This window comes from Symphalangus syndactylus, chromosome 16 (genome assembly GCF_028878055.3).
Source record: "Symphalangus syndactylus isolate Jambi chromosome 16, NHGRI_mSymSyn1-v2.1_pri, whole genome shotgun sequence".
NCBI classification, from domain to species: domain Eukaryota; kingdom Metazoa; phylum Chordata; class Mammalia; order Primates; family Hylobatidae; genus Symphalangus; species Symphalangus syndactylus.
The window spans coordinates 55,672,088-55,693,385 of NC_072438.2; the positions used below are offsets into that span (position 1 = coordinate 55,672,088).

General features: G+C 39.4%; 1 protein-coding gene across 1 annotated transcript in view; it reads left to right on the top strand.

The window, feature by feature from the left end:
* CWH43 (cell wall biogenesis 43 C-terminal homolog) overlaps positions 1-21,298 on the top strand; it is a 78,226-nt gene that overhangs the window by 44,565 nt on the left and 12,363 nt on the right. The window contains exons 12-15 of the mRNA XM_055246252.1: positions 166-315; positions 5,592-5,736; positions 10,292-10,353; positions 16,038-16,193. Coding sequence (XP_055102227.1) covers positions 166-315; positions 5,592-5,736; positions 10,292-10,353; positions 16,038-16,193 — 513 coding nt within the window. The remainder of the gene's footprint in view (positions 1-165; positions 316-5,591; positions 5,737-10,291; positions 10,354-16,037; positions 16,194-21,298) is intronic.

Below are 21,298 nucleotides of genomic sequence, written 5' to 3' on the forward strand. Positions count from 1 at the left end.
TCTGACAAGTGGACTGCCATATAAATCTCTGCCACATTGCTTTGAATGTCCCTTGGTGGGATGCGTGCAGTGGGACACATCCCTTTTTAATGCATTTGCTTAGTCCCAGTGCATGGTAGAGTGGGACTGACAATGATGCCCATGTCTCTTTTCATTCCAATACAGGATTATGGCTTTGTCAAGATACCCAATTGTGAAATCTGAGCATCACCTTCTTCCGTCACCAGAGGGCGAGATCGCACCAGCCATCACATTGACTGTTAACATTTCGGGCAAGCTGGTGGATTTTGTCGTGACACACTTTGGGAACCACGAGTGGGTTTCTTTGGCCTACCTAATATTACACAAATGCCAAGAAATGTTATTAACAATGTACTTTGATTTCTATGAAATCACCTTTCTCATTTTCTTCTTTTTTACCTCCCAAAGTATTTCTCCCTGTGTTGCTAGTTTTAAAAATCAGACAGAAGCATTTAAGATGCAGGCAGCCGTTAGTGCTGGTGTAGGGACAGGCCGTGTTAGTCTGCATTTACTGACCTGTACAGTCAATTCCCTGTGCAGGGGCTGTCCAAAGTGCATTACTGTGTTTGCTCTTCACTCTGTGTAAGGTAAGCACTATTAGAGCCCCATTTTGCAGGTAAAGAAACCACGCTGAGAGAGGTCAGACAACCCATCCAACCAGGAGCAAGCACACAGCCAGGGCATAGGCAGCCCCAAACCCAAGGTTGCAAGTGCTTGCAACCACACAATAAACCAGACAACAGAAAAAGAAATTCCCTTTTCCTACAGGATTACTGCTACAAATGGAAGTACTGTTGGGATTTGAGGTTATTAAATGACATCTCTTCTCTCCCTCATGTTTTCACAAACAACAGATAGGCAGAGGAATCTGGAAGAGGGAGACCAAAATATCACTTTGAATACTGATAAGCCTATTTGGACAACCTGGCTTAAGTGCCCATATGGACTTGTGAATACATACCAAAATATACACGAACCTGACTCCCCCTAAATGGTGGGCCTACCCTGCTTGCCCTGGCAAGCTCTCTCCTTGATGGAAAGAAGAGGATGGAAAATAGCCTGTCTGCAAACTGGCAGCTTCCAAGGAGAGTAGAAAAGAAGGATTTGAGACAAGCACATGAAGTTAATTTCAAGACTATTGAATTAGAAAAGTCCTCCCAAAAAGTAAAGAATGGGGAGAGAGGCCAGTGATGGTTTTCTAAGGAAGTCCCTCTACAAGCAACATGAAGAGTGGGGAATGAGTTTTATCCCCAAAGAATAACATTTACAACCGGTGACAGTACTGAATAAATCATGAATAATCCCAGCAATATATTGTAAAAGCAAACATAAAAGTATGTAACTTATACTCGAGCATACTAAACCACAATAATTTAAACATGCATATAAAGAGCTATGAGCTATGACATTCACATGCAAGCTTTGCCTGCATTAATGACACAAGAGGCCACAGAACTTTAAAGTGGCATACTTTAGGAAAACAACGTTGTCGTACTATATGTTTTATTTAAACAAATTGGTGTGTCTGCCACTCTTATTTCCCTGGTTACCTCACTGTTTCTAACACTATTATGTGAATCTGTGAAAGCATATTTGAATATTTTCTTAAATAAGTCATATCATAAATAATATAAATAAACCATCGAAATATAATTAATATGAACCATTTATGAACCAGACTCTTGCTTACCTCCTTAGAAATAAGAAGAGTGTTTGGAGGATGGATGATATAGATGGTTCATATCTCTTAAAAAAGCTCTTTGAAGAAATACTTTCTTTTTTTCCCAGTGGTTTTCATGTAGCAAGTACAGGCATTCAGAAATTATTCCCATGACCTTATGTTGTACTTAACATTGGGTTTATCTTTAAAAAAACATAGGTACTTTCATGTTTAAAGGTTGCAAGTTCTCAACCTAAGAAACGGTTGAACTCCTTCCCTTTTTTCCTTTGCCTTTTTCCCCATCCCCTTTAACTCTCTCCAATGTATCCCAAAATGTAAAGAATAGGTTTTAAAAGGAAGAGAAAGATAAAAGAGAGCCCTAGGAATGCGCTTGGAAAAGAGGAGGGAAGGATTGCCTTTTCTCACTTTCTGTTAACCACCTACTTAAAGCTCTCTGGATAACACCATATCCTTTACTTGCTGTCTTGCTCATTTGATTCAATAATAATGACAACAATAGCAGTAACAATAATAGTGAACACTTATTGATGATACATAACTCCAGGGATGAAGGCAGTGTAGTTTAATGATTAAGAGCATGGGATTCCAGAACCTGGAATCAGACAATCCTAATTCATTAACTAGCTGTGTATCCTTTGCTGAGTTTCTTAACTACCTTGAGCTTTAGTTTTCTCATCTGTAAATCAGGTGCAATAGTCCTACCTATTCCATGGGGTTCTTGTGCTCATATTACCTCATGCAAAGTACATGAATGTAGTAAGTGCTCAATCAACACTGGCCATTACTAAACCAAATCAGACAACTATGAATATAAGATATATTGGGCAATTAAAAAATAATTCATTTGTCAAACATGAATCAAGCATCTGACATGTCCCAAGCACACAGCTAGACTCAGTCCTTGCTTTAGGAACCACTGCTCTGAGCCACTCCCCAGAAGTACTGTCCGGGATGCTGTAGCCTCCCAACAAGCGACATAGGAAAGTTAACCCTTGAATAATTTGTGACGTGATCACGACATGTTTTATTTGTCTTTGTTTTCTACAGTACTAGATACACAAATTCTTACTGTGAATAAATACTTAGAGATTTCGTTTTCCAGTGATTATGGCATATAAATGTGAAAATCCTATTAGGAATGAATAATTCCTAATGCTTGTGCATGTTATTAGCTGATTCAACAAGATTTCTAAAAGTACTGACTGCACAAATATGTCTTTTACCACCACTAAATAGGAAATAGCAGCATTTTTTAGAAGTTCCTCAGGCAAACACCATAATGAAAATTGATATTATTTTAGGTAATTAACTGAGCCACTAATCACCATTTAAAGAAATCTATAACATGCATCATATACAAAGAGAAGAGAACACAGAATCCATAATCTGACACTATGTGACTGTTGCAGGTTAACCTTGGTAAGTTCCAGTTCTCGTGTCTCTGGAAATGGGATAAAATTCTCTTTTCCAGCTTACTTTATAGGGTTATTGGACTGACAAAATATTAACAGATAAGAAAACATAAAGCATATGTGAGCTCTGTCTCTTTCTGTCTTGCCCTCTTTCCTTGTACACATACATATACTTTTTGCTTTTATTACTCTCACTAGGTAAGATTTATCTCCTGAGAAAATGTAAAACCAAATTCACAGATTACTTCCAGTTAGATGTTACTAAAATATATTGGATTGAAAACACTGCCTGTGATTCAGTAGCTTTGGAATTTTCTAGACCTGGATTTGAATCCTTGTTGTAGGTATCAGAAGGAACAGAATTCCCTGCAGACCTAATGAAAGAACTACTTAACAAGATGCTGGAGGGACCTATGGAACAAATAAGAGAGGCTGAAGCACTCAGACACTAGTAACAGTGGGGAATCGTTACCTGCCTTACGGCTGAAGGAACAGGCAGAGAAAACAGTGTTCCCAGAGCCCAGTGAGACCCAGAACCAGGACAAGGGACCACCTGGCATAGAATGCAGCTACTGCCAGAGGGACTGGGGAAGGAATCCCTGAATGTTGCTCTTCTCCCACCTTTTAATCTCCCATGGGTGCCTCCAATTGGCCAAACCTAACTGGAAACCAGCAGAGAAGGATCTCCAGGAGATGAAATCTGCAGGGATCAGCCTTCCAGGGCATAGAGAAACACAGAGGATGAATGTGGGCTGGGGAGATGAAGAATAACCATAGGCATATTAGCCTCATTCAAAAATAGAGCTACCGCCTGCCTTCTGTTGTGAGAATTCAGTAGCAAAGGGGTTTAACAAATGGCCATTCTTTTCACTCTTTTATTTCTTGAGACATCTTTTAATAGTCCTCAGCTATTTTTATCCAACTCAGTCCTGTCTTGAGATCCTAACTCAACAAGGTTTCTCCAGTCTTCTCAGTGCTTGGTGATCTTCTATTTTTCTTTGTCATTCTCCCCCTTAACACTCATGTATTAGCTACCTTCCTATGTAAATGCCTGTGTTTGACTACTGCCTATCTGTTCTGGGCTCCATTCCTTGCTCTTACTCTCAGCTATGCATTGCAGAGAACTGCATTTCCCACAGTCCCTTGCCTTCTGGCTTCTGGGTAGGTTTGGCCAACTGGAGGCACTAGTGCAAGGTTGGAGGGAGTAGAGAAGCGAGTGTATTTCTCTCCTTCTCTCTCTGCTTCCTCTGGTGTCTCTGGGAGGAGCTGAGTCTCTTCTGTGGCTACAGCTCTTCTTTGTATGGTCCCAGCTCCTCTGGGAAGCCTCCTCCGTTGCTACCTCTCCCACTAGTCAGCGCTGGCTTCTGGACTCTGATAATATCACCTCCTCTTGTTTTCGCTGTGGCTGTAGAGGTGGTACTGGTTTCTTATTGTTGTTAATCTCTGATTGCCTCATTGACTCCTATCTGGCTTCCCATCACCTAGCTAACCAATTCCCTATATTAAATTCACTTTGTTTGAAACATCTAGGGTGTTTCTGTTTTCCTGGCTGGATCGTGTAAAATATGATGTTCTATTTCCCCCCAAACGGACTGACTCTAAACTCCCCAGAAGCTTGATGTACCCACCTAAGTATCTCAGTTATAGGTTTGCAGTGCTTAGCATAATAAAACACCATGTTCACCCGGTGTTTGAGCAGGAGAGCCATGGAGGCTTTCAGAAAGTGTTCAGTTGGGCCGGGCACAGTGGCTCATGCCTGTAATCCCAGCACTTTGGGAAACAAGGTGGGTGGATTGCTTGAGGCCAGGAGTTAAAGACCAGCCTGCCCAACATGCAAAACTCTGTCTCTACTAAAAATACAAAAATTAAGTCGGGCATGGTGGTGTGCACCTGTCATGCCAGCTACTCAGGAGGCTGAGGCAGGAGAATTGCATGAATCTGGGAGGTGGAGGTTCCAGTGAGCCGAGATTGTGCCATTGCACTCCAGCCCGGGTGACAGTGTGAGACTCCGTCTCAAAAAAAAAAAAAGTTCAGTTGAAGGAGCTTAGGTTACATAAGCCTGACGGGCTCTGTGAATGTCAGGATTCTTCATCTTGCCAGTATTCCTGGCTCTTTTTACTTTTCTAAACTACTAATTCTTTAGCTGTAATGCTGATGGTGAGTTATCACATTAGCGATTTAATTTCTTCTGATGAAAAGTTGAACAAATGCTGTATTTAGAGTAGATCTTTAAATTGACTTGACTCCATATGATTTGTGAAGAAAGGTCATGTTCTTAGCCAAATGTCTGTCAGCCTATTCATTCGAAGTGCTGTATCTAGGTCTTGTTCATTTGTATCATGTTAAAACAGTTGCCCGAGTAGGAATGACTCTGGGCTTGTTCACTATATGCAGATAATCTTTGGCAACTTAGGTACCTAAGACTTTAAAGTTTGTTTCACAAATACAATAAAGGGCCATATTTTTACATTTTTTAGAGATGACCTCGACAGGAAACTGCAGGCTATTGCTGTTTCAAAACTACTGAAAAGTAGCTCTAATCAAGTGATATTTCTGGGATATATCACTTCAGCACCTGGCTCCAGAGATTATCTACAGCTCACTGAACATGGCAATGTGAAGGTAACATAATCTTAATAGCGTTTCTAATTTATTAAGTAAAACACTTTTTTCTTTCATGTTTTTAAAGAAACCAACCTCACCTAACAATTTAATGTGCAGTCTGAGTATCTACTGCTGCCTAGAAAATCACCACAAAACATGCAAGCTTAAAACAACAGCAATCATCTATTTGCTCATGAATCTGCAATGTGGACAGGGCTCAATGCGGGTAGCTCATCTCTGTTGCATGCAGGGTCAGCTAGGTGGCTCAACCAAGGACTGGAGGATCTACTTCATAGATGATTTATAGGTTGCAAGTTGTGCTTTAGGCTTGGGACCCTGGTTCCTCGCCATGGGCTACTTGGGCTTCCTCCCTGCATGGTGCTGGCTTCCAATAGTGAATATCCCAAGAGAACCAGAAAAAGTCTGTATTGCTTTGTGTGGCACAGCCTTGTAAGTCATATACTGTTACTTCCACTGTCATCACAAGTCTCATCACATTGAACTCTTGATGGGAGGAATATCAAAACCACATGATAAGAATACTAATGGAAAGTGAGATTTTGTTGTAGCCATGTTTAGAAAACACAATCTGCCACACTGTGAAAGTTAATTATGGGGCTGGGTGCAGTGGCTCACGCCTGTAATCCCAGCACTTTGGGAGGCTGAGGTGGGCAGATCACGAGGTCAGGAGATCGAGACCGTCCTGGCTAACATGGAGAAACCCTGTCTCTACTAAAAATACAAAAAATTAGCTGGGCGTGGTGGCAGGTGCCTGTAGTCCTAGCTACTCGGGAGGCTGAGGCAGGAGAATGGTGTGAACCCAGGAGGCGGAGCTTGCAGTGAGCCGAGATTGCACCACTACACTCCAGCCTGGGCTACAGAGCGAGACTCTGTCTCAAAGAAAATATAAATAAAATAAATAAATAAATAAATAAATAATAAATAAATAAATAAATAAAAATAAAAAAAGAATTGAGAGTACAACACAAAATGAAATGCCACATAGAAAGAATGGCTAATTAGCCAACAGGGCCACAGCAGACGACACTGAATTACTCTGCCTTTTCAGATCTAAAACACTTGAATTTGTCAGTGCACCAGAATGTAATCATGTTCTGGGGAACTGCCACACAAATCAAATTCTCAGGAGACTGATATACATATATATACTATAATGCCAAATGAATTAATTTAGAATGAGAATATGATTGTTATGTTTAGTTATGCCCTATGCAGATGTCTTGGTCCCTTTCATTCTGTTTTCAGCTTCATGTCTTGAGATAATATCTGCAGGGAAAAAAGCTTATCCATCTTACGTTGATTTTACTACTTTAACTCTTCTTAGGGTGTAACATTATTTACAGAATTTGGAAGACAGGTGAAAGAGCATGGCATGATGAGAGTTTTCTGCATGAGACAGAAAATAACAGAGAGTGTATTTCTTTATGTAAAAGTGTGGGCAGGTGAATCAGCACTGGAATGGCACTCTGTGATGTTTGGAATCTGTGTTCTATCTTGTGGTTCCATTTGACAAGGCCTCTATTCCCAAGCCAGCAGCCTTTAGGTTCTAGTTAGCAGGATAGAGGAAGGGATAAAGAAGGGGCCAAGAGCATATGCCAGTCCCTCTAAAGGCAAGTCCCAGAAACTGATCTCTAACACTTCTACTTATATTTCACTGACGGAAATTTAGTCTAATGGCCATACCTTGCTGTACAGAACGCTGAGAGGTGCAATGTTTAGTCCTGATGGCCATATTCACAGCTAAAATGCCATAATTTTGGAAGAAGGGCAAGGCAGATATTAGGAAGATGAGTTAGTCTCTGCATTTTTTGGGTAGGCAGAAATTAGAGTGTTAAAACAACAGCAGTCATCTATTTGCTAACGAATCTGGAGTTTGGACGGGGCTCAATGGGGATAGCTCATGTCTGCTCCATGCAGGATCAGCTAGGAGGCTCAACTAGGGACTGGAGGACCTACTCAGTAGATGGTTCACAGGTGGCAAATTGGTGCTTTGGGCTGGGGACCTGGGTTCCTCACCATGGGCTACTTGGGCTTCCTCTCTGCCTTGCAGGTGATTTCCAATAGTGAGTATCCCAAGAGAACAAGGAAAAGCCTGTATTGCCTTGTATAACTTAGCCCTGGAGCCACAGATGGATCCTTGATTTCTGGGTCTTGTCAGAGGGATTATGATACTGACATTTATTTTTATAGAGAATACAAAAGGAAGAAATGTTTTACAAAGAAGATGAGTTCAGTTTTGGGCTGAGTTTGAGGCATCTGTGGGACATTAATGGAGATGTCCAATACGCAGGTGCATATACAGATCTGGAATCCAGAAGGGCAGTGAGAACTAGAGTTATAGATTAAGGAGTGGCCACCATGTAGGGAAGCGTTGAAGCCATGGAAGTGGGTGATATTGCTAGTAATTAGAGAAGTGCAAATTAGAGTGCTAGAATTAGAGCAGTGCAAAAGGAAGACCAAATAAAGCCCCGATGAGGCCACATTGAATGTGGCTATCCTGGGGGTGTAGGTGAAGGAAGAGAAGACAGATTATTTCAGGAAAGGGAGTAAGGAGAGTTCAGAAGAGGAAAACCTGGAAAGTGTGTAATCACAGAGACTGTATCAGTTATTTATCACTGTGTAACAAACCACCTCAAAACGTAGTGGCTTAAAACAGTAATAACTGAATATTCTCATAATTCTTTGGGTTGACTGGGTGGTTTTCTGTTCTTGCCTGGGTTCTCCTGTGCAGTCAGCTGATGGCTTACTTACGGCAGGAGGGTCTAAGATAGCCCCACACAGGCGTCTGGGCCGTGGTGCTGGACCTCTCTTTCTTCTCATGGTCTGTCATTATTTACTAGCCTAGATGATGCTGCATTTACCAGCTGTGTGACCTTGGGGCAAGTTACTTAGCCTTTCTGGGCCTCAAGTTCCACATCTGCAAAGTGGTGAGAGCGGTATCTATGAAATCATAGGGTTGTTTGAGGATGAAATAGAAGATAACATCTGCAAAGCCCTCAGACTTACATGACATATATTATGTGTGTCTGGCTGTATGTTGAAAATCAAATAAGAGAAACGCGTAAGTACATGGTCTATAAAGCACAAAGGAATATTAGACAAGACGAAATTTGGCAAGTCTATGTAAAAATTGCACCCTAATAGGGCATTCTTATACTGTGTGTGTGCGTGTGCACGTGAGTGTGTGTGAGGGAGATACATGGTGTTAAGGAAGAAGACTGATTTGATTTCCATCTAATCCTCTCTTGGTTTCCACTGTCATGATCAAAAGCTGTGTCAAAATTGGTTGTGGATTCTTATATTGCTTTCTCTAGGAGGAAGTTTATTAATGTGGAGAAGAGTTTTAATCATTAATGCTTGGATGAACAGATTTTTCTCTTAAAGAAATGAGTATTTAAATTCTGCAGTCTTAAAAGTTGACAGCATCTTTATTTTTAAACGTTTTTTTGCAAGTCTTACAGCACCTTTAAAAAATCTAATAAACAAAATAATAGTTAAATAGATTTATTTATTATTTATTTAGTTTATTATTCCCAATACTAAAGTTTTCTATTTTCCCAAGACAAACCAGAAGAGTGCTTCTTTATTTCCTTCATCAACATTTTAAATTTAATTTTAAAAATTTCTTATAATTTTTATGTATACAAAAGGTATATGCATGTGTGTACTATAAACAACAATAAAGATTAATTAATAGACATCCATGTGTCTACCACTAAGCTTAAGAAAAAAATAAAGAATCATATAAAATTGTGATGTATTCTTTTAGTGATCTAAAAATGTGTTTTTAATTAAATGTTAATAGTAAAATTCAGAAGTGGTGAAAAATCAGGTATATCTTTTATTTATAAGATGTTTAAACAGAAGAAAATGGAGATTTCTGTCTTCAGAATAAACACCTCATATTTATAGTTTTCCCAACACATGATAGAAAATAATATCTTTCTATTCTCTTTCTTTGATGAATAATAACCCTGGTCCCAAGCTCTCAATATCAAAGAGACTCATGATTGCTCCCAAATGTTCTTATTTCCATGATTCAATTTAACAAACACAGATGGAGCACCTGCTCAACGCCAGGTTTTATGCTAAGTGCCAGGTTGGCCAAAAGTGATTAAGGGTCCCTCTGTGCAGGTGTGGAAGGATGGAGACATAGAAACAGATATGTGGCATGATGGCATAGCTAGTGTGTGTAAAGTACTGTACAGGATGACCAATGAAGGTGAGGTCAGTGCTGCTGGGGATGAGAGACTTGGAAAGCTGCCAGGAGTCAGGGGCTATTTTGTAATCGTTTATTTACCTAAGTCACTCTCCAGACCTCCTTCCTCTTTGTTTTCTCAGCATGCAGTACAGAAGCTAGATGGGTGCATAGTAGGTGCTCAATAAATATATGTAGAATGAGCAAATAATTTGGACCAAAAAAGATCAGTAGGAGCTAGGAAAACAGCATGTACAAAGAGATATGTATCATGTAGCTCACATAGTTTTTGGCAATGTGGAATTGAGCTTTGTTTTTTATGCTTTAAACATTCTCCTCTCTGCTCTTTATTAGGATATCGACAGTACTGATCATGACAGATGGTGTGAATACATTATGTATCGAGGGCTGATCAGGTGAGCACAAGGGTTTGATTTTGTTTTTAATCTATTATTACTGTGATCTTTTGGGTCTGTCTGAGAAGGAAAAACAACAGGAAGCAATTAATTTTTGTTGCTTTTTATAAAAAGCAATCAGTGTTTATAAACATTGATTTGACTATACAGTTTAACATCTTTTTCAAGGCATAGTCTCATAATTTACAAAAGTAGAAATAGCTAAGCAAATTAAGCTTAATTATATAAGAGGATACTGTGTAGGCTATTAGGCATGGTGAATATGTAGCTGTCAACACATGGGAGGAATGGCACCATTTTTGAATGTATGGTTTAGTGGAAACATCATGGACCATTGGATGAGAAAGTCCTGGGCTTGAGTTCCAGCCTTGCCAGCTTCTTATCAATAATCCTGGGTAAGTTAACTAATTTGATGGGGCCATTACTATACTGTAGTGATATCTCTAGGTAAATTGTATTTAAAAAATATCATTCCACATAAAAATATTACCCAAGTATATCATACACATGCATATGCATGTGTATGATATACTTGGATAATACATATTTGGATACATACAGTCATGTGCTGCTTAATGATATTTTTAGTCAACAGCAGACCACATCTACAATGGTAGTTGATAAGATTATAATATCATACTTTTACTGTACCTTTTCTATGTTTAGATACACAAACACTTACCATGGTGTTACAGTTGTCTACAATATTCAGTACAGTTACATGCAGTACAGGTTTGTAGCCTAGAAGCAATAGGCCATACCATATAGCTTAGGTGCGTAGTAGGCTATACCATCCAGGCTTGTATAAGTATGCTCTATGATGTCCACACAATGGCGAAATCGCCTTATGACACATTTCTTAGAATGCATTCTTGTCATTAAGTGACACATGACTGTATACATACATATGTGATCCAAAATAATACAGCTGAGATTTTAAAATTCAAATATGTAACTGTATAAATCAGTTTTGAAGGCAGTATTTGTATCAATAAAGCAAGGAACAGTTTAATACCAAAAAAGAGGGACTAACCATTCTTTCATTCATTTATCCAACAAGTATTTACTAAATCCCCTTTATGTACTGGGTGTTGTTCTCGGGAGTGGCAATATAATAGGAAAAAAACAAAATCCTTGACTGTGGTAGAACTTACATTGCAGTGGAAGGAGACATAAAATAAGCAGATAAGAAATGACAGGCTGGCCGGGCGCGGTGGCTCATGCCTGTAATCTCAGCACTTTGGGAGGCCGAGGTGGGTGGATCACGAGGTCAGGAGATCAAGACCATCCTGGCTAACATGGTGAAACCCCATCTCTACTAAAAATACAAAAAATTAGCCGGGCATGGTGGCGGGCGCCTGTAGTCCCAGCTACTCAGGAGGCTGAGGCAGGAGAATGGCGTTAACCTGGGAGGCGGAGCTTGCAGTGAGCAGAGATTGCGCCACTGCATCGCAGCCTGGGCGACAGCGCAAGACTCTATCTCACAAAAAAAAAAAAAAAAAAGAAATGACAGGCTATGACAGGTGGAGATGTGCATGATGAAAGAAAAATAATAAATCCAGGTGAGAAGGCAGGGTGTGTTCGGGGTGGCTGTGGTAGGTTATAAAGAGTGGGTGGGGTATGATGGAATGATTTCTGGGCAGCACCTCAAGTGGAAGGAGGGACCCCACCTGTGCATACCCTGAGGAACAGCACTTCAGGCAGGGGTGGCAGGGAAAGTTTGAGAGGAGGATGCTGGATGTTGCGGGGTAAGAGCAAGGAGGCCATTGTGGCTGGAGTAGAGTGAGAGAAGTGATATGAGTATGGCAGGTGGTGGTAGATGATGTACACAGTGGGTTGATTCACAGGTTCCTCTACATACAAAGTTCTTCCACAGAGGGAACATGCTGGAGACCTTCCCTGAAACACTCAAGGGTTCTCCTGTTAGGACAGAATCTGTCTGGAGATATTTGACCTGAGCCCTCTAACTGCCATCTTGCGGACAGTGTGGGGAGCCCTGGTGTGGGCTCCTAGGACAGACTTCTCTGAGCCTTAGTAGTCTTTTCTCCATATAGAGCAGTTCATCACCCAAAGGCGTCTTGGCATTGCCTGCCTGAAGATAGGGACTGACGTTAATGAATCACTCTCTAAGTAACCTTATCTTCTAAGATCTGTGGCCTACATTTATGAGAGAAAATGGTTGCTTTCTGGGATGATATAGAATCATGGATTCAACTCCTCTCCCAGTGGGGATATGGCTTGTTCAGTTATGAGTTACAGTCCAGTGAAAGCAAATTGTTAGTTTCTCTTGCTCTAGACCCCATTTGCCATTCAACAAGTATTGATCTAGCAGAATGGATGCCAGGCAATAGGGATAAAGCAGTAAACAAAACAGAGAAGGATCCATATGCTGGTGGAGGGAGGGTGGACAAAAATCGTGAGAAATAATTGCAGGGTGATCTATTTTAGTAGATGATGGGAGTGGTGGGAAAAACTAAGCAGGGGAAGGAGCTTCCAGAATATAGAGGTGGGGTGCGATTGTAAGTAGGGAGCTGGGTAGGTCTTACTAAGAAGATGACATTTCAGCCAAGATTGGAAAGAGGGAGCCATTTGGCCTCCTGGCAGAAGATACTTCCTGGTAGAGGGCTGAGCTAGTGCAAAAGCCCCAATGCAGGAGTGCTGCATATGTTTGAGGAAAAGTGAGGGTAGTGGGGCTGGAAAGGGTTGGGGTGGAGTGGGGTGAGGGGCGGCTGAGGAAGGAAGGAGAGAGTGTGTGGGCAGGCAGGGAAGAGAACAGATCTTGTAAGGATCTGTGGATCCTTAGTAAGCACTTTGGACATTACTAAGTAAAATAGTGACCTTTACTGGTTCTTGGACAACTCCATGGAGCCATATGCTTACTGAGGTGGGCCAAGGAGGCCCTCGAGATGCTAAGACTGTTTCGGTTACACCACTAACTCAGAAACTCTAAAAGGTGCATCACATGCCCAAATAGTGCGGAACAGATAGCTTGACTATAATTTGGTGTTTCCAAAGTGTTACGGTAGGACAGAAGGTGCTGAAGGGTGAGTTTTGTAAAGTATCTCAGATTGAAAACACTGTTTCTGTTTAAATATTTGTTAAAGCAATTGTTTAAATGAGATATCAGAAATTCTAGAAAATGACTTTTCATATAGGCTGAAATAGGTTTAATTTCAAGTTTTAAAAAATGTTGGGAACCAAGGAACAGTGGTATTTATAGTAACTGGTGCCCATAATAGCTCACTGTTGGGCTCTGAAACCTTTATTACCTCCCCTTAGGAGAATGGGAAGGCAGAGTTTATATACATATATAGATAAATATATACATATATATGTATATATACACACACATATATGTGTATATATAAAGTATATATATAAAATACGATATTGTATATATAAAATATATATTTATTTATGTATGAATTTAATACTCTGTGACATAACAAAATACCATAGACTGGGTGGTCTAAACAGCAGAAATTAATTTTCTTGCAGTTCCGTAGATTCTAAGACCAAGATTAAGGTGCCAGCAGGGTTGGTGTCTGGTGAGGACTGTCCCCTTGGGTTGCAGATAACTGTCTTCTTGCCATGTGCCCACATGGCCTTTCCTTGGGTTGTGCCTGCAGAGAGAGAGTGAGCTCTCTGGTGTCTCTTCTTATAAAGCCATTAATCCTTTAGGATCAGGACCCCCTGCACTTATGACCTCATTTAACTTTAATTATTTCCTTAGAAGACACGTCTCCAAATACAGCCACACTAGGGGTTAGAGCTTCAACAAATGAATTTTGGGGGGAACACAAAATAGGAAGGTAATTTAAAAAATTTCCTTATTAATGAAGTTAGGAACTAGGGTTTTTCAGTTTCTGTCCACAAAACTAATTTTGTAAGCTTTCATCTCAATCACCAAATTCAGTGCTCTATACGTAGTAGGTAGTAGGTGCTTAATAAATACTTATTGGACAACAATAGGGGATCCTCTGTTTTAATGGAAGATTTGGATTGTCACATTCTTCAGTTTCAAGGCTTTTGGTGTATTTTTGAAGGCAGTGCCTGTTAAATGGGTTAGAACTTTGATCTTAGAGATTTGGGAATAAATAACCTACATTTACTAAAGACAGTGACCTAGAATTACACAGAAGTGCAAAGATTTAGGACTTGAGCCCAGACAATGCATTAAGCTGTCTGACAGCTCAGAGCCACATCTGATGTTCAGTCACAGCTCTGCTTACCTTTCTCAGTGGGCAGACTTGCCTCTTCTGCTGGTCCTGCTCTGGGTTTCTGTTTCTATTTTGCATGGAGTTACAGGCATAGGCTTTGATTTAAGTGCTTCCCTTCTCCTGCCACTCAGGTCCGAGCCCCCATCATCTTTTACCTAAGTTATTGCAGTGGCCTCATAACTTGTCTCCCTGCTTTGACCCTTTCCCTGAAGATGATTCTCTACCTTGTAGCTGTCACAGACCTCTGCTTCAAACCTCTCTGATGGATTCTCATCTCACTCTCAAAAAATAAAAAAAAAAAAAGCAGCAACAACAACAACAACAACAACAACAACAAAACAGGTCCCCACAGTGGCCTGTGAGGAAGGCTTTGCATGCTCCCTCTTATGCACTTCACTCCGGTCATGGTGGAGTTGGCCCCCAAAACACCAAGCATATTTCCACCTCAGGACTTTTGCATTTGCTGTTCCCCTTCCCTAAACACCATTCCTCCAGTATCTGCATGGCTTGATACCTCCCTTCATTGAATTTTTTGCTGTAGTGTCACTTTATTGCAGAAGTATGCCCTGACCATCCACCATAAGATAGCAGCCTCTCCTACTCATCACTGCCTGTCCTCCTTACACTGCATTCCCCCAGTGCTTACTTACCTGTCACTACCTGACTGATTGTAAACATACATATGTGTTTAATGCATCCTTCCCTACTAGAATGAAAGTTCCATGAGGGCAAGGACTTCGTTTTATTCACGACTTATTCCCCAACACCCAGAACAGTGCCTGCATGTAGTAGGCACTCCATATATATACATATGTGCTTCATTGAATAAACGAACGACTGAAGCTGACCTAAGTCTGTTTTTCTGGAAGAGCACAATGTAATAAAATAAAATGAATTTTTTGTTGTTCATGGTTCCCCGTGTTTTCCACGTGAGCTTCTCAAATAAGAACTCTTTGCGTAATGTCTACAAAGTGCTTTGAATTTCCCCAGGAATTGATGGCTCTAAGCCAAAACAGGATATGGAATTTTTTCAGATATATAAAATCTTTGATTTTAGACTTGAAAGTTGGCTGAAAATATGCATGTGGCATTTGGATTTTTAAAGGTAAGAAAGAATTTAGGCAAACACCCCTGTCATTCTGAAGAATTCCTGTTATTAACTCAAAACATGATTGTGTGGGAGGCAATTTGTATGGCTAGAATATTCATTAGTATAAAAAAAGTAAAGTAAGATTGCTAAGAATAGTTAATTAAATCTATGTACATATTCTTTATTCATTTATATCATAAAAGCAATATTTTGCCAATATTTAGATTAACAATTTAAGTTAATTCCAGTTGTGATACACAGAGTAGAGTAAGAAGTGGGAAACTGGCTTAATAACAAAGGTGGTATAACTTGGATCTCATTAGATTTCTATATAATAATAAAACTTTTACAAACCATTTCTGTTTTTGCTACAGGTTGGGTTATGCAAGAATCTCCCACGCTGAACTGAGTGATTCAGAAATTCAGATGGCAAAATTTAGGATCCCTGATGACCCCACTAATTATAGAGACAACCAGAAAGTGGTCATAGACCACAGAGAAGTTCCTGAGAAAATTCATTTTAATCCCAGGTGAGTTCCTTTATGTTGTAGTTCCAGTTATGAACTACTGCATCCCTCTATGGAACCTACATATTACCTCAAAATGAGCTAGAAATTATATTTTGTCCTAGAGGTTTATTCCAGGTAAGGGAGCCTGTGACAAAGATGATAAAATCTGGTTTGGGTTGAAGTTACGGTGCTTGCTTTCTGGAATCAAGAAATATGTTGTAACCTCAGGTTAAAAAATTTCACATCATCATCATCATCACCATCATCATCACTGCCACCCCCACAATAGCTAGTATTTGAATGCTCCTATGTCCCAGACCCTATTCTAGGTGCTTTTTGTGTTATCTCAATTAATCCTTATTGGTTGGTCCTCATATTATCCGCATTTAATAGATGAGGAAGCTCAAGCTTAAGAACATGAGGTAACTTCACTGGGGTCACATGGCTAGTCAGTGATGGAACTAATAAGTGGGGAGAAAGCCTGTTAGCATCATTGGGTTGCTGGTATTCTCAGCTTTGGCTGCACATTAGATTCACTTGGACAGCTTTTAAAAAATACCACTGCCTGGGCCCCACCCCAGACCAATTTATCAGGACCTCCTGGGGTGGTACCTGGGCTGTGGAATTTAAAAAATTATTTCCAGGTTATTCTAATGTGCAGTTAGGATTGAGACTATGGATCATGGATAATTCATTTACATCACATGTGAAAAATTCATTACCATGTGAAATATAATTTTTTTTTTTGAGGTGGAGTCTTGCTCTGTCACCCAGGCTGGAGTGCAGTGGTGCGATCTCAGCTCACTGCAACCTCTGCCTCCTGGGTTAAAGCAATTCTCCTGTCTCAGCCTCCTGGGTAGTTGGGACTACAGGTGCACACCCTGACACCTGGCTAATTTTTGTGTTTTTAGTAGACAGAGGGCTTCACCATATTGGTCAGGCTGGTCTCGAAAGCCTGACCTCAAGTGATCCACCTGCCTCTCCCTCCCAAAGGGCTGGGATTACAGGTGTGAGGCACCGTGCCTGGCCTTGTTTTGTTTTTTAAAAGAGAAATCTATTTGCAGCAAAACATATGAGTTGGAGTGTGTGCTCTTTTCTTCCCCATGACTGGATAATGAGAGGAAACTTCTACATAAAGCCAAACACAGAACATATCATATACATTATTATTATTTGACATTTCTACCACTTTTACCAGCTAATAAACATTTCTCATTTTTTAGGGGGAGAAGAGAAATCTCTCCATTCTCTTTTTCTTCTTTGTCCCTCCTTACAACAAGAAAAAATTGTACCAAAGTGTAGGTGATGAATATGAGGAGAGTTATCACCAAGTCTAGATTTGTTCCAATTCCTGTATTGATCTTGCCCTATGTAAGTGTAATGTGACTAGGAAACTCCTGGCCTTGGGGTCATCTGTCTGGTTCAAATCCTCACTCTTGCCAGTGAACAGTTTGGTAACTGTGGGCCAGTTGCTTAACCTCTCTGAGCCTCAAGTGCCTCATCTAAAAATGGGAAAACTAGTAGTGGTTACTTCCTAAGGCTATGTGAGGTATGAATGACACAAAAAGTTCTTAGAATAGTGCATAGTGAATGCTCATTGTTTAACAGTAGCTGCAATAGCAACATTAGTATTTGCAGTAGTAATGGTAGAAGTAAAATAAAAGGATTCCCTCCTTTTGCTGATTGAGATGGTTTGTTAAATGGAAGCTAAAAAATCAGGGAAGAAAAGGATTTTCTTGTGTCGTTATTCTTTGTATAGCAGGAGTGTGGAGAAAACCAAATAAAATATTTTTGGCTAACCACGACTGCAGATTGATCCAAACCAACTGTGAAGGGAGCTAGATTTGCTTTCCCACTCAGTTTAATTATGAAAATAGTAAAGGCATAAGTAGAAGGCATGCCTTAATTTTAAAACTGTGATGAGAATATTTAAGATCTACTCTCAGCAATTTTCAAATATACAATACATTATTATTAACTACAGTCACAATGCTTTACAGTAGATCTCCAGAAATTTTTCATCCTGTCTAATTGAAACTTCGTATCATTTCACCAACATCTTCTCAACCCTCCTCTCCCCCAGCCGCTGGCAACCACCATTCTACTCTTTGCTTCCACAAGTTCAATTTTTTCAAATTCTACATATAAATGAGCTCATGCAGTATTTGCCTTTCTGTGCCTGGATTACTTCACTTAGCATGATGTCCTCTAGGTTCATCCATGTTGCTGCGAATGACAAGATTTCCTCTTTTCAGGCTGAACACTATTCCATACATATGTATGTTTGCGTATAGCTGCATTTTCTTTATCCATTCATCTGTCAATGGACACAGGTGAATTATATTTCTTGGCTATAGTGAAAAATGCTGCAGTGAATGTGGGAGTACAGATATTTCTTCAATATTAATTTCTTTCCTTTGGATATATACCAAGAAGTGGGATTGCTGGATCATATGGTAGTTCTATTTTTAATTTTTAAAGAAACTTTGGTAATGTTTTCCATAATATGGCTATACTAATTTACATTCCCACAACAGTGACCAAGGGTTCCTTTTGCTGTACATCTCCTGCCAGCATTTGCTGTCTTTTGCCTTTTTGGTACTGGCCATTTTAACAGGTGTGAGGTGATGTCTCATTGCACTTTTAATTTGTATTTCTTTGGTTAGTGATGGGCGTTTCTTCACATACTAGTTGGTCACTTGGATGTCCTCTTTTGAGAAATATTTATTCATGTCATTTGCTCATTTAAAAAAATCAGTTTGTTTTCTTGCTATTAAGTCTTTTATTTTATTTTATTATTATACTTTAGGTTTTAGGGTACATGTGCACAATGTGCAGGTTTGTTACATATGTATGCATGTGCCATGTTGATTTCCTGCACCCATTAACTCGTCATTTAGCATTAGGTATATCTCCTAATGCTGTCCCTCCCCCCTCCCCCCACCCCACAACAGTCCCCGGAGTGTGATGTTCGCCTTCCTGTGTCCATGAGTTCTCATCGTTCAATTCCCACCTATGAGTGAGAACATGCGGTGTTTGGTTTTTTGTCCTTGCGATAGTTTACTGAGAATGATGGTTTCTAGTTTCATCCATGTCCCTACAAAGGACATGAACTCATCATTTTTTATGGGTGCATAGTATTACATGATGTATATGTGCCACATTTTCTTAATCCAGTCTATCGTTGTTGGACATTTGGGTTGGTTCCAACTCTTTGCTATTGTGAATAGTGCCGCAATTAAGTTTTTTGAGTTCCCTATACATTTTGGATATTAGCCGTTTATCATATATAGGTTGAACATTTCAAGTAAAAAAAATCCAAAATCCGAAATGCTCCAAAATTCAAAACTTTTTGAGCACTGACACAGTGCTCTAAGGAAATGCTTGGGGCATTTCAGATTTTGTACTTTTGGATTTGGGATGCTCAAACAGTAAGCATAATGCAAATATTCCAAAAAATGAATCCAAAATCTGAAATACTTCTGGTCCCAGTGATTTTGGATAAAGAATACTCAATCTATATATGGTTTGTAAATATATTCTCTCATCCCATAGGTTGTCTCTTCAGTCTGTTGATTGTTTTCTTTGCTATATAGAAGCTTATTAGTTTGATAGAATCCCATTTGTCTATTTTTGCTATTGTTTCCTGTGCTTTAGGGATCATATTTAAAAAGCATTGCCCAGACCAATGTTGAAGATTTTTCTTGATGTTTTCTTCTAGTAGTTTCACAGTTTGAAGCCCAAAAATCTTTAATCTATTTTGAGTTGATTTTTGTATATGGTATGAGGTAAGAGTCCAATTTCATTCTTCTGCATGTGGATACCCAGTTCCCCCACCATTGCTTATTGAAAAGGTTGTCCTTTCCCCGTTGTGTGTTTGGGGTACCTTTGTCAAAGAACAATTAACTGTAAATGTGTGGATTTATTTCTAGGCTCTCTATTCTGTTCTATTGATCTATATATCTGTTTTTATTCCAGTACCATGCCGTTTTAATTACTACAGGTTTGTAGTGTATTTTGGAATCTGGTAGTGTGATGCCTCCAGCTTTGTTCTTTTTGCTCATCATTGCTTAGGGTACTTGAGGTGTTTTATGGTCTTATACAAATTTTAGGGTTGATTTTTCTATTCCTGTGAAAAATGTTGTTGGAATTTTGATAAGGATTACATTGAATCTGCAGATTGCTTTTGGTAGTATGAATATTTTAACAATATTGATTATTCCAATTCATGAACACCAGATATGTTTCCATTAATTTGTGGTCTTCAATTTCTTTCATCATCATTTTGTGGTTTTCAGTGTACAGGTGTTTTACCTCCTTGGTTAAATTTATTCCTAAGTATTTTTTGATGCTATTGTAAATGGGATTGTTTTCTTGATTTCTTTTTCAGATAGTTCATTGGTAGTACATAGAAATGCTACTGATTTTTGTATTCTGCTTTTGTATCCTGCAAATTTACTGAATTTATTAATTCTAACAGTTTTTCAGTTTTTTTTAGTGGAGTTTTTAAGGATATATATATATATATATATATATATATATATAATCATGTCATCTGCAAATAGGGACAATTTACCTTTTTCCTTTCCAATTTAGATGTATTTTATTTCTTTTACTTGCTTAATTGCTCTAGCTAGGACTTTCAGTACTATGTTGAATAGAAGTGCTGAGAGTGAGCATCCTTGTCTTGATCCTGATCCCAGAGAAAAAGCTTTCAACTTTTAATCACTAAGTATGATGTTAGCTGTGGGTTGTCATATGTGGCCTTTGTTATGATGAGGTCTATTTCTGCTATGCCTAATTTGTTGAGAGTTTTTATCATGAAAAAATGTTGAATTTTTCAGATTCTTTTTCTGCATCTATTGTGATGATCATATGATTTTCGTCTTTTACCCTGTCAATACATTGTATCATATTTATTGATTTGCATATATTTAACTATCCTTGCATCCCAAGGATGAATCCCCCTTGATCAGGGTGTATGATCCTTTTAATGTACTGTTGGATTCAGTTTGCTGGTATTTTGCTGAGGATTTTCCACATGTGTGTTCATTAGGGCTATTGGCCTATCACTTTCTTTTCCTGTAGCATCCTTGTCTGGCTTTGGTATCAGGCTAATAATGGCC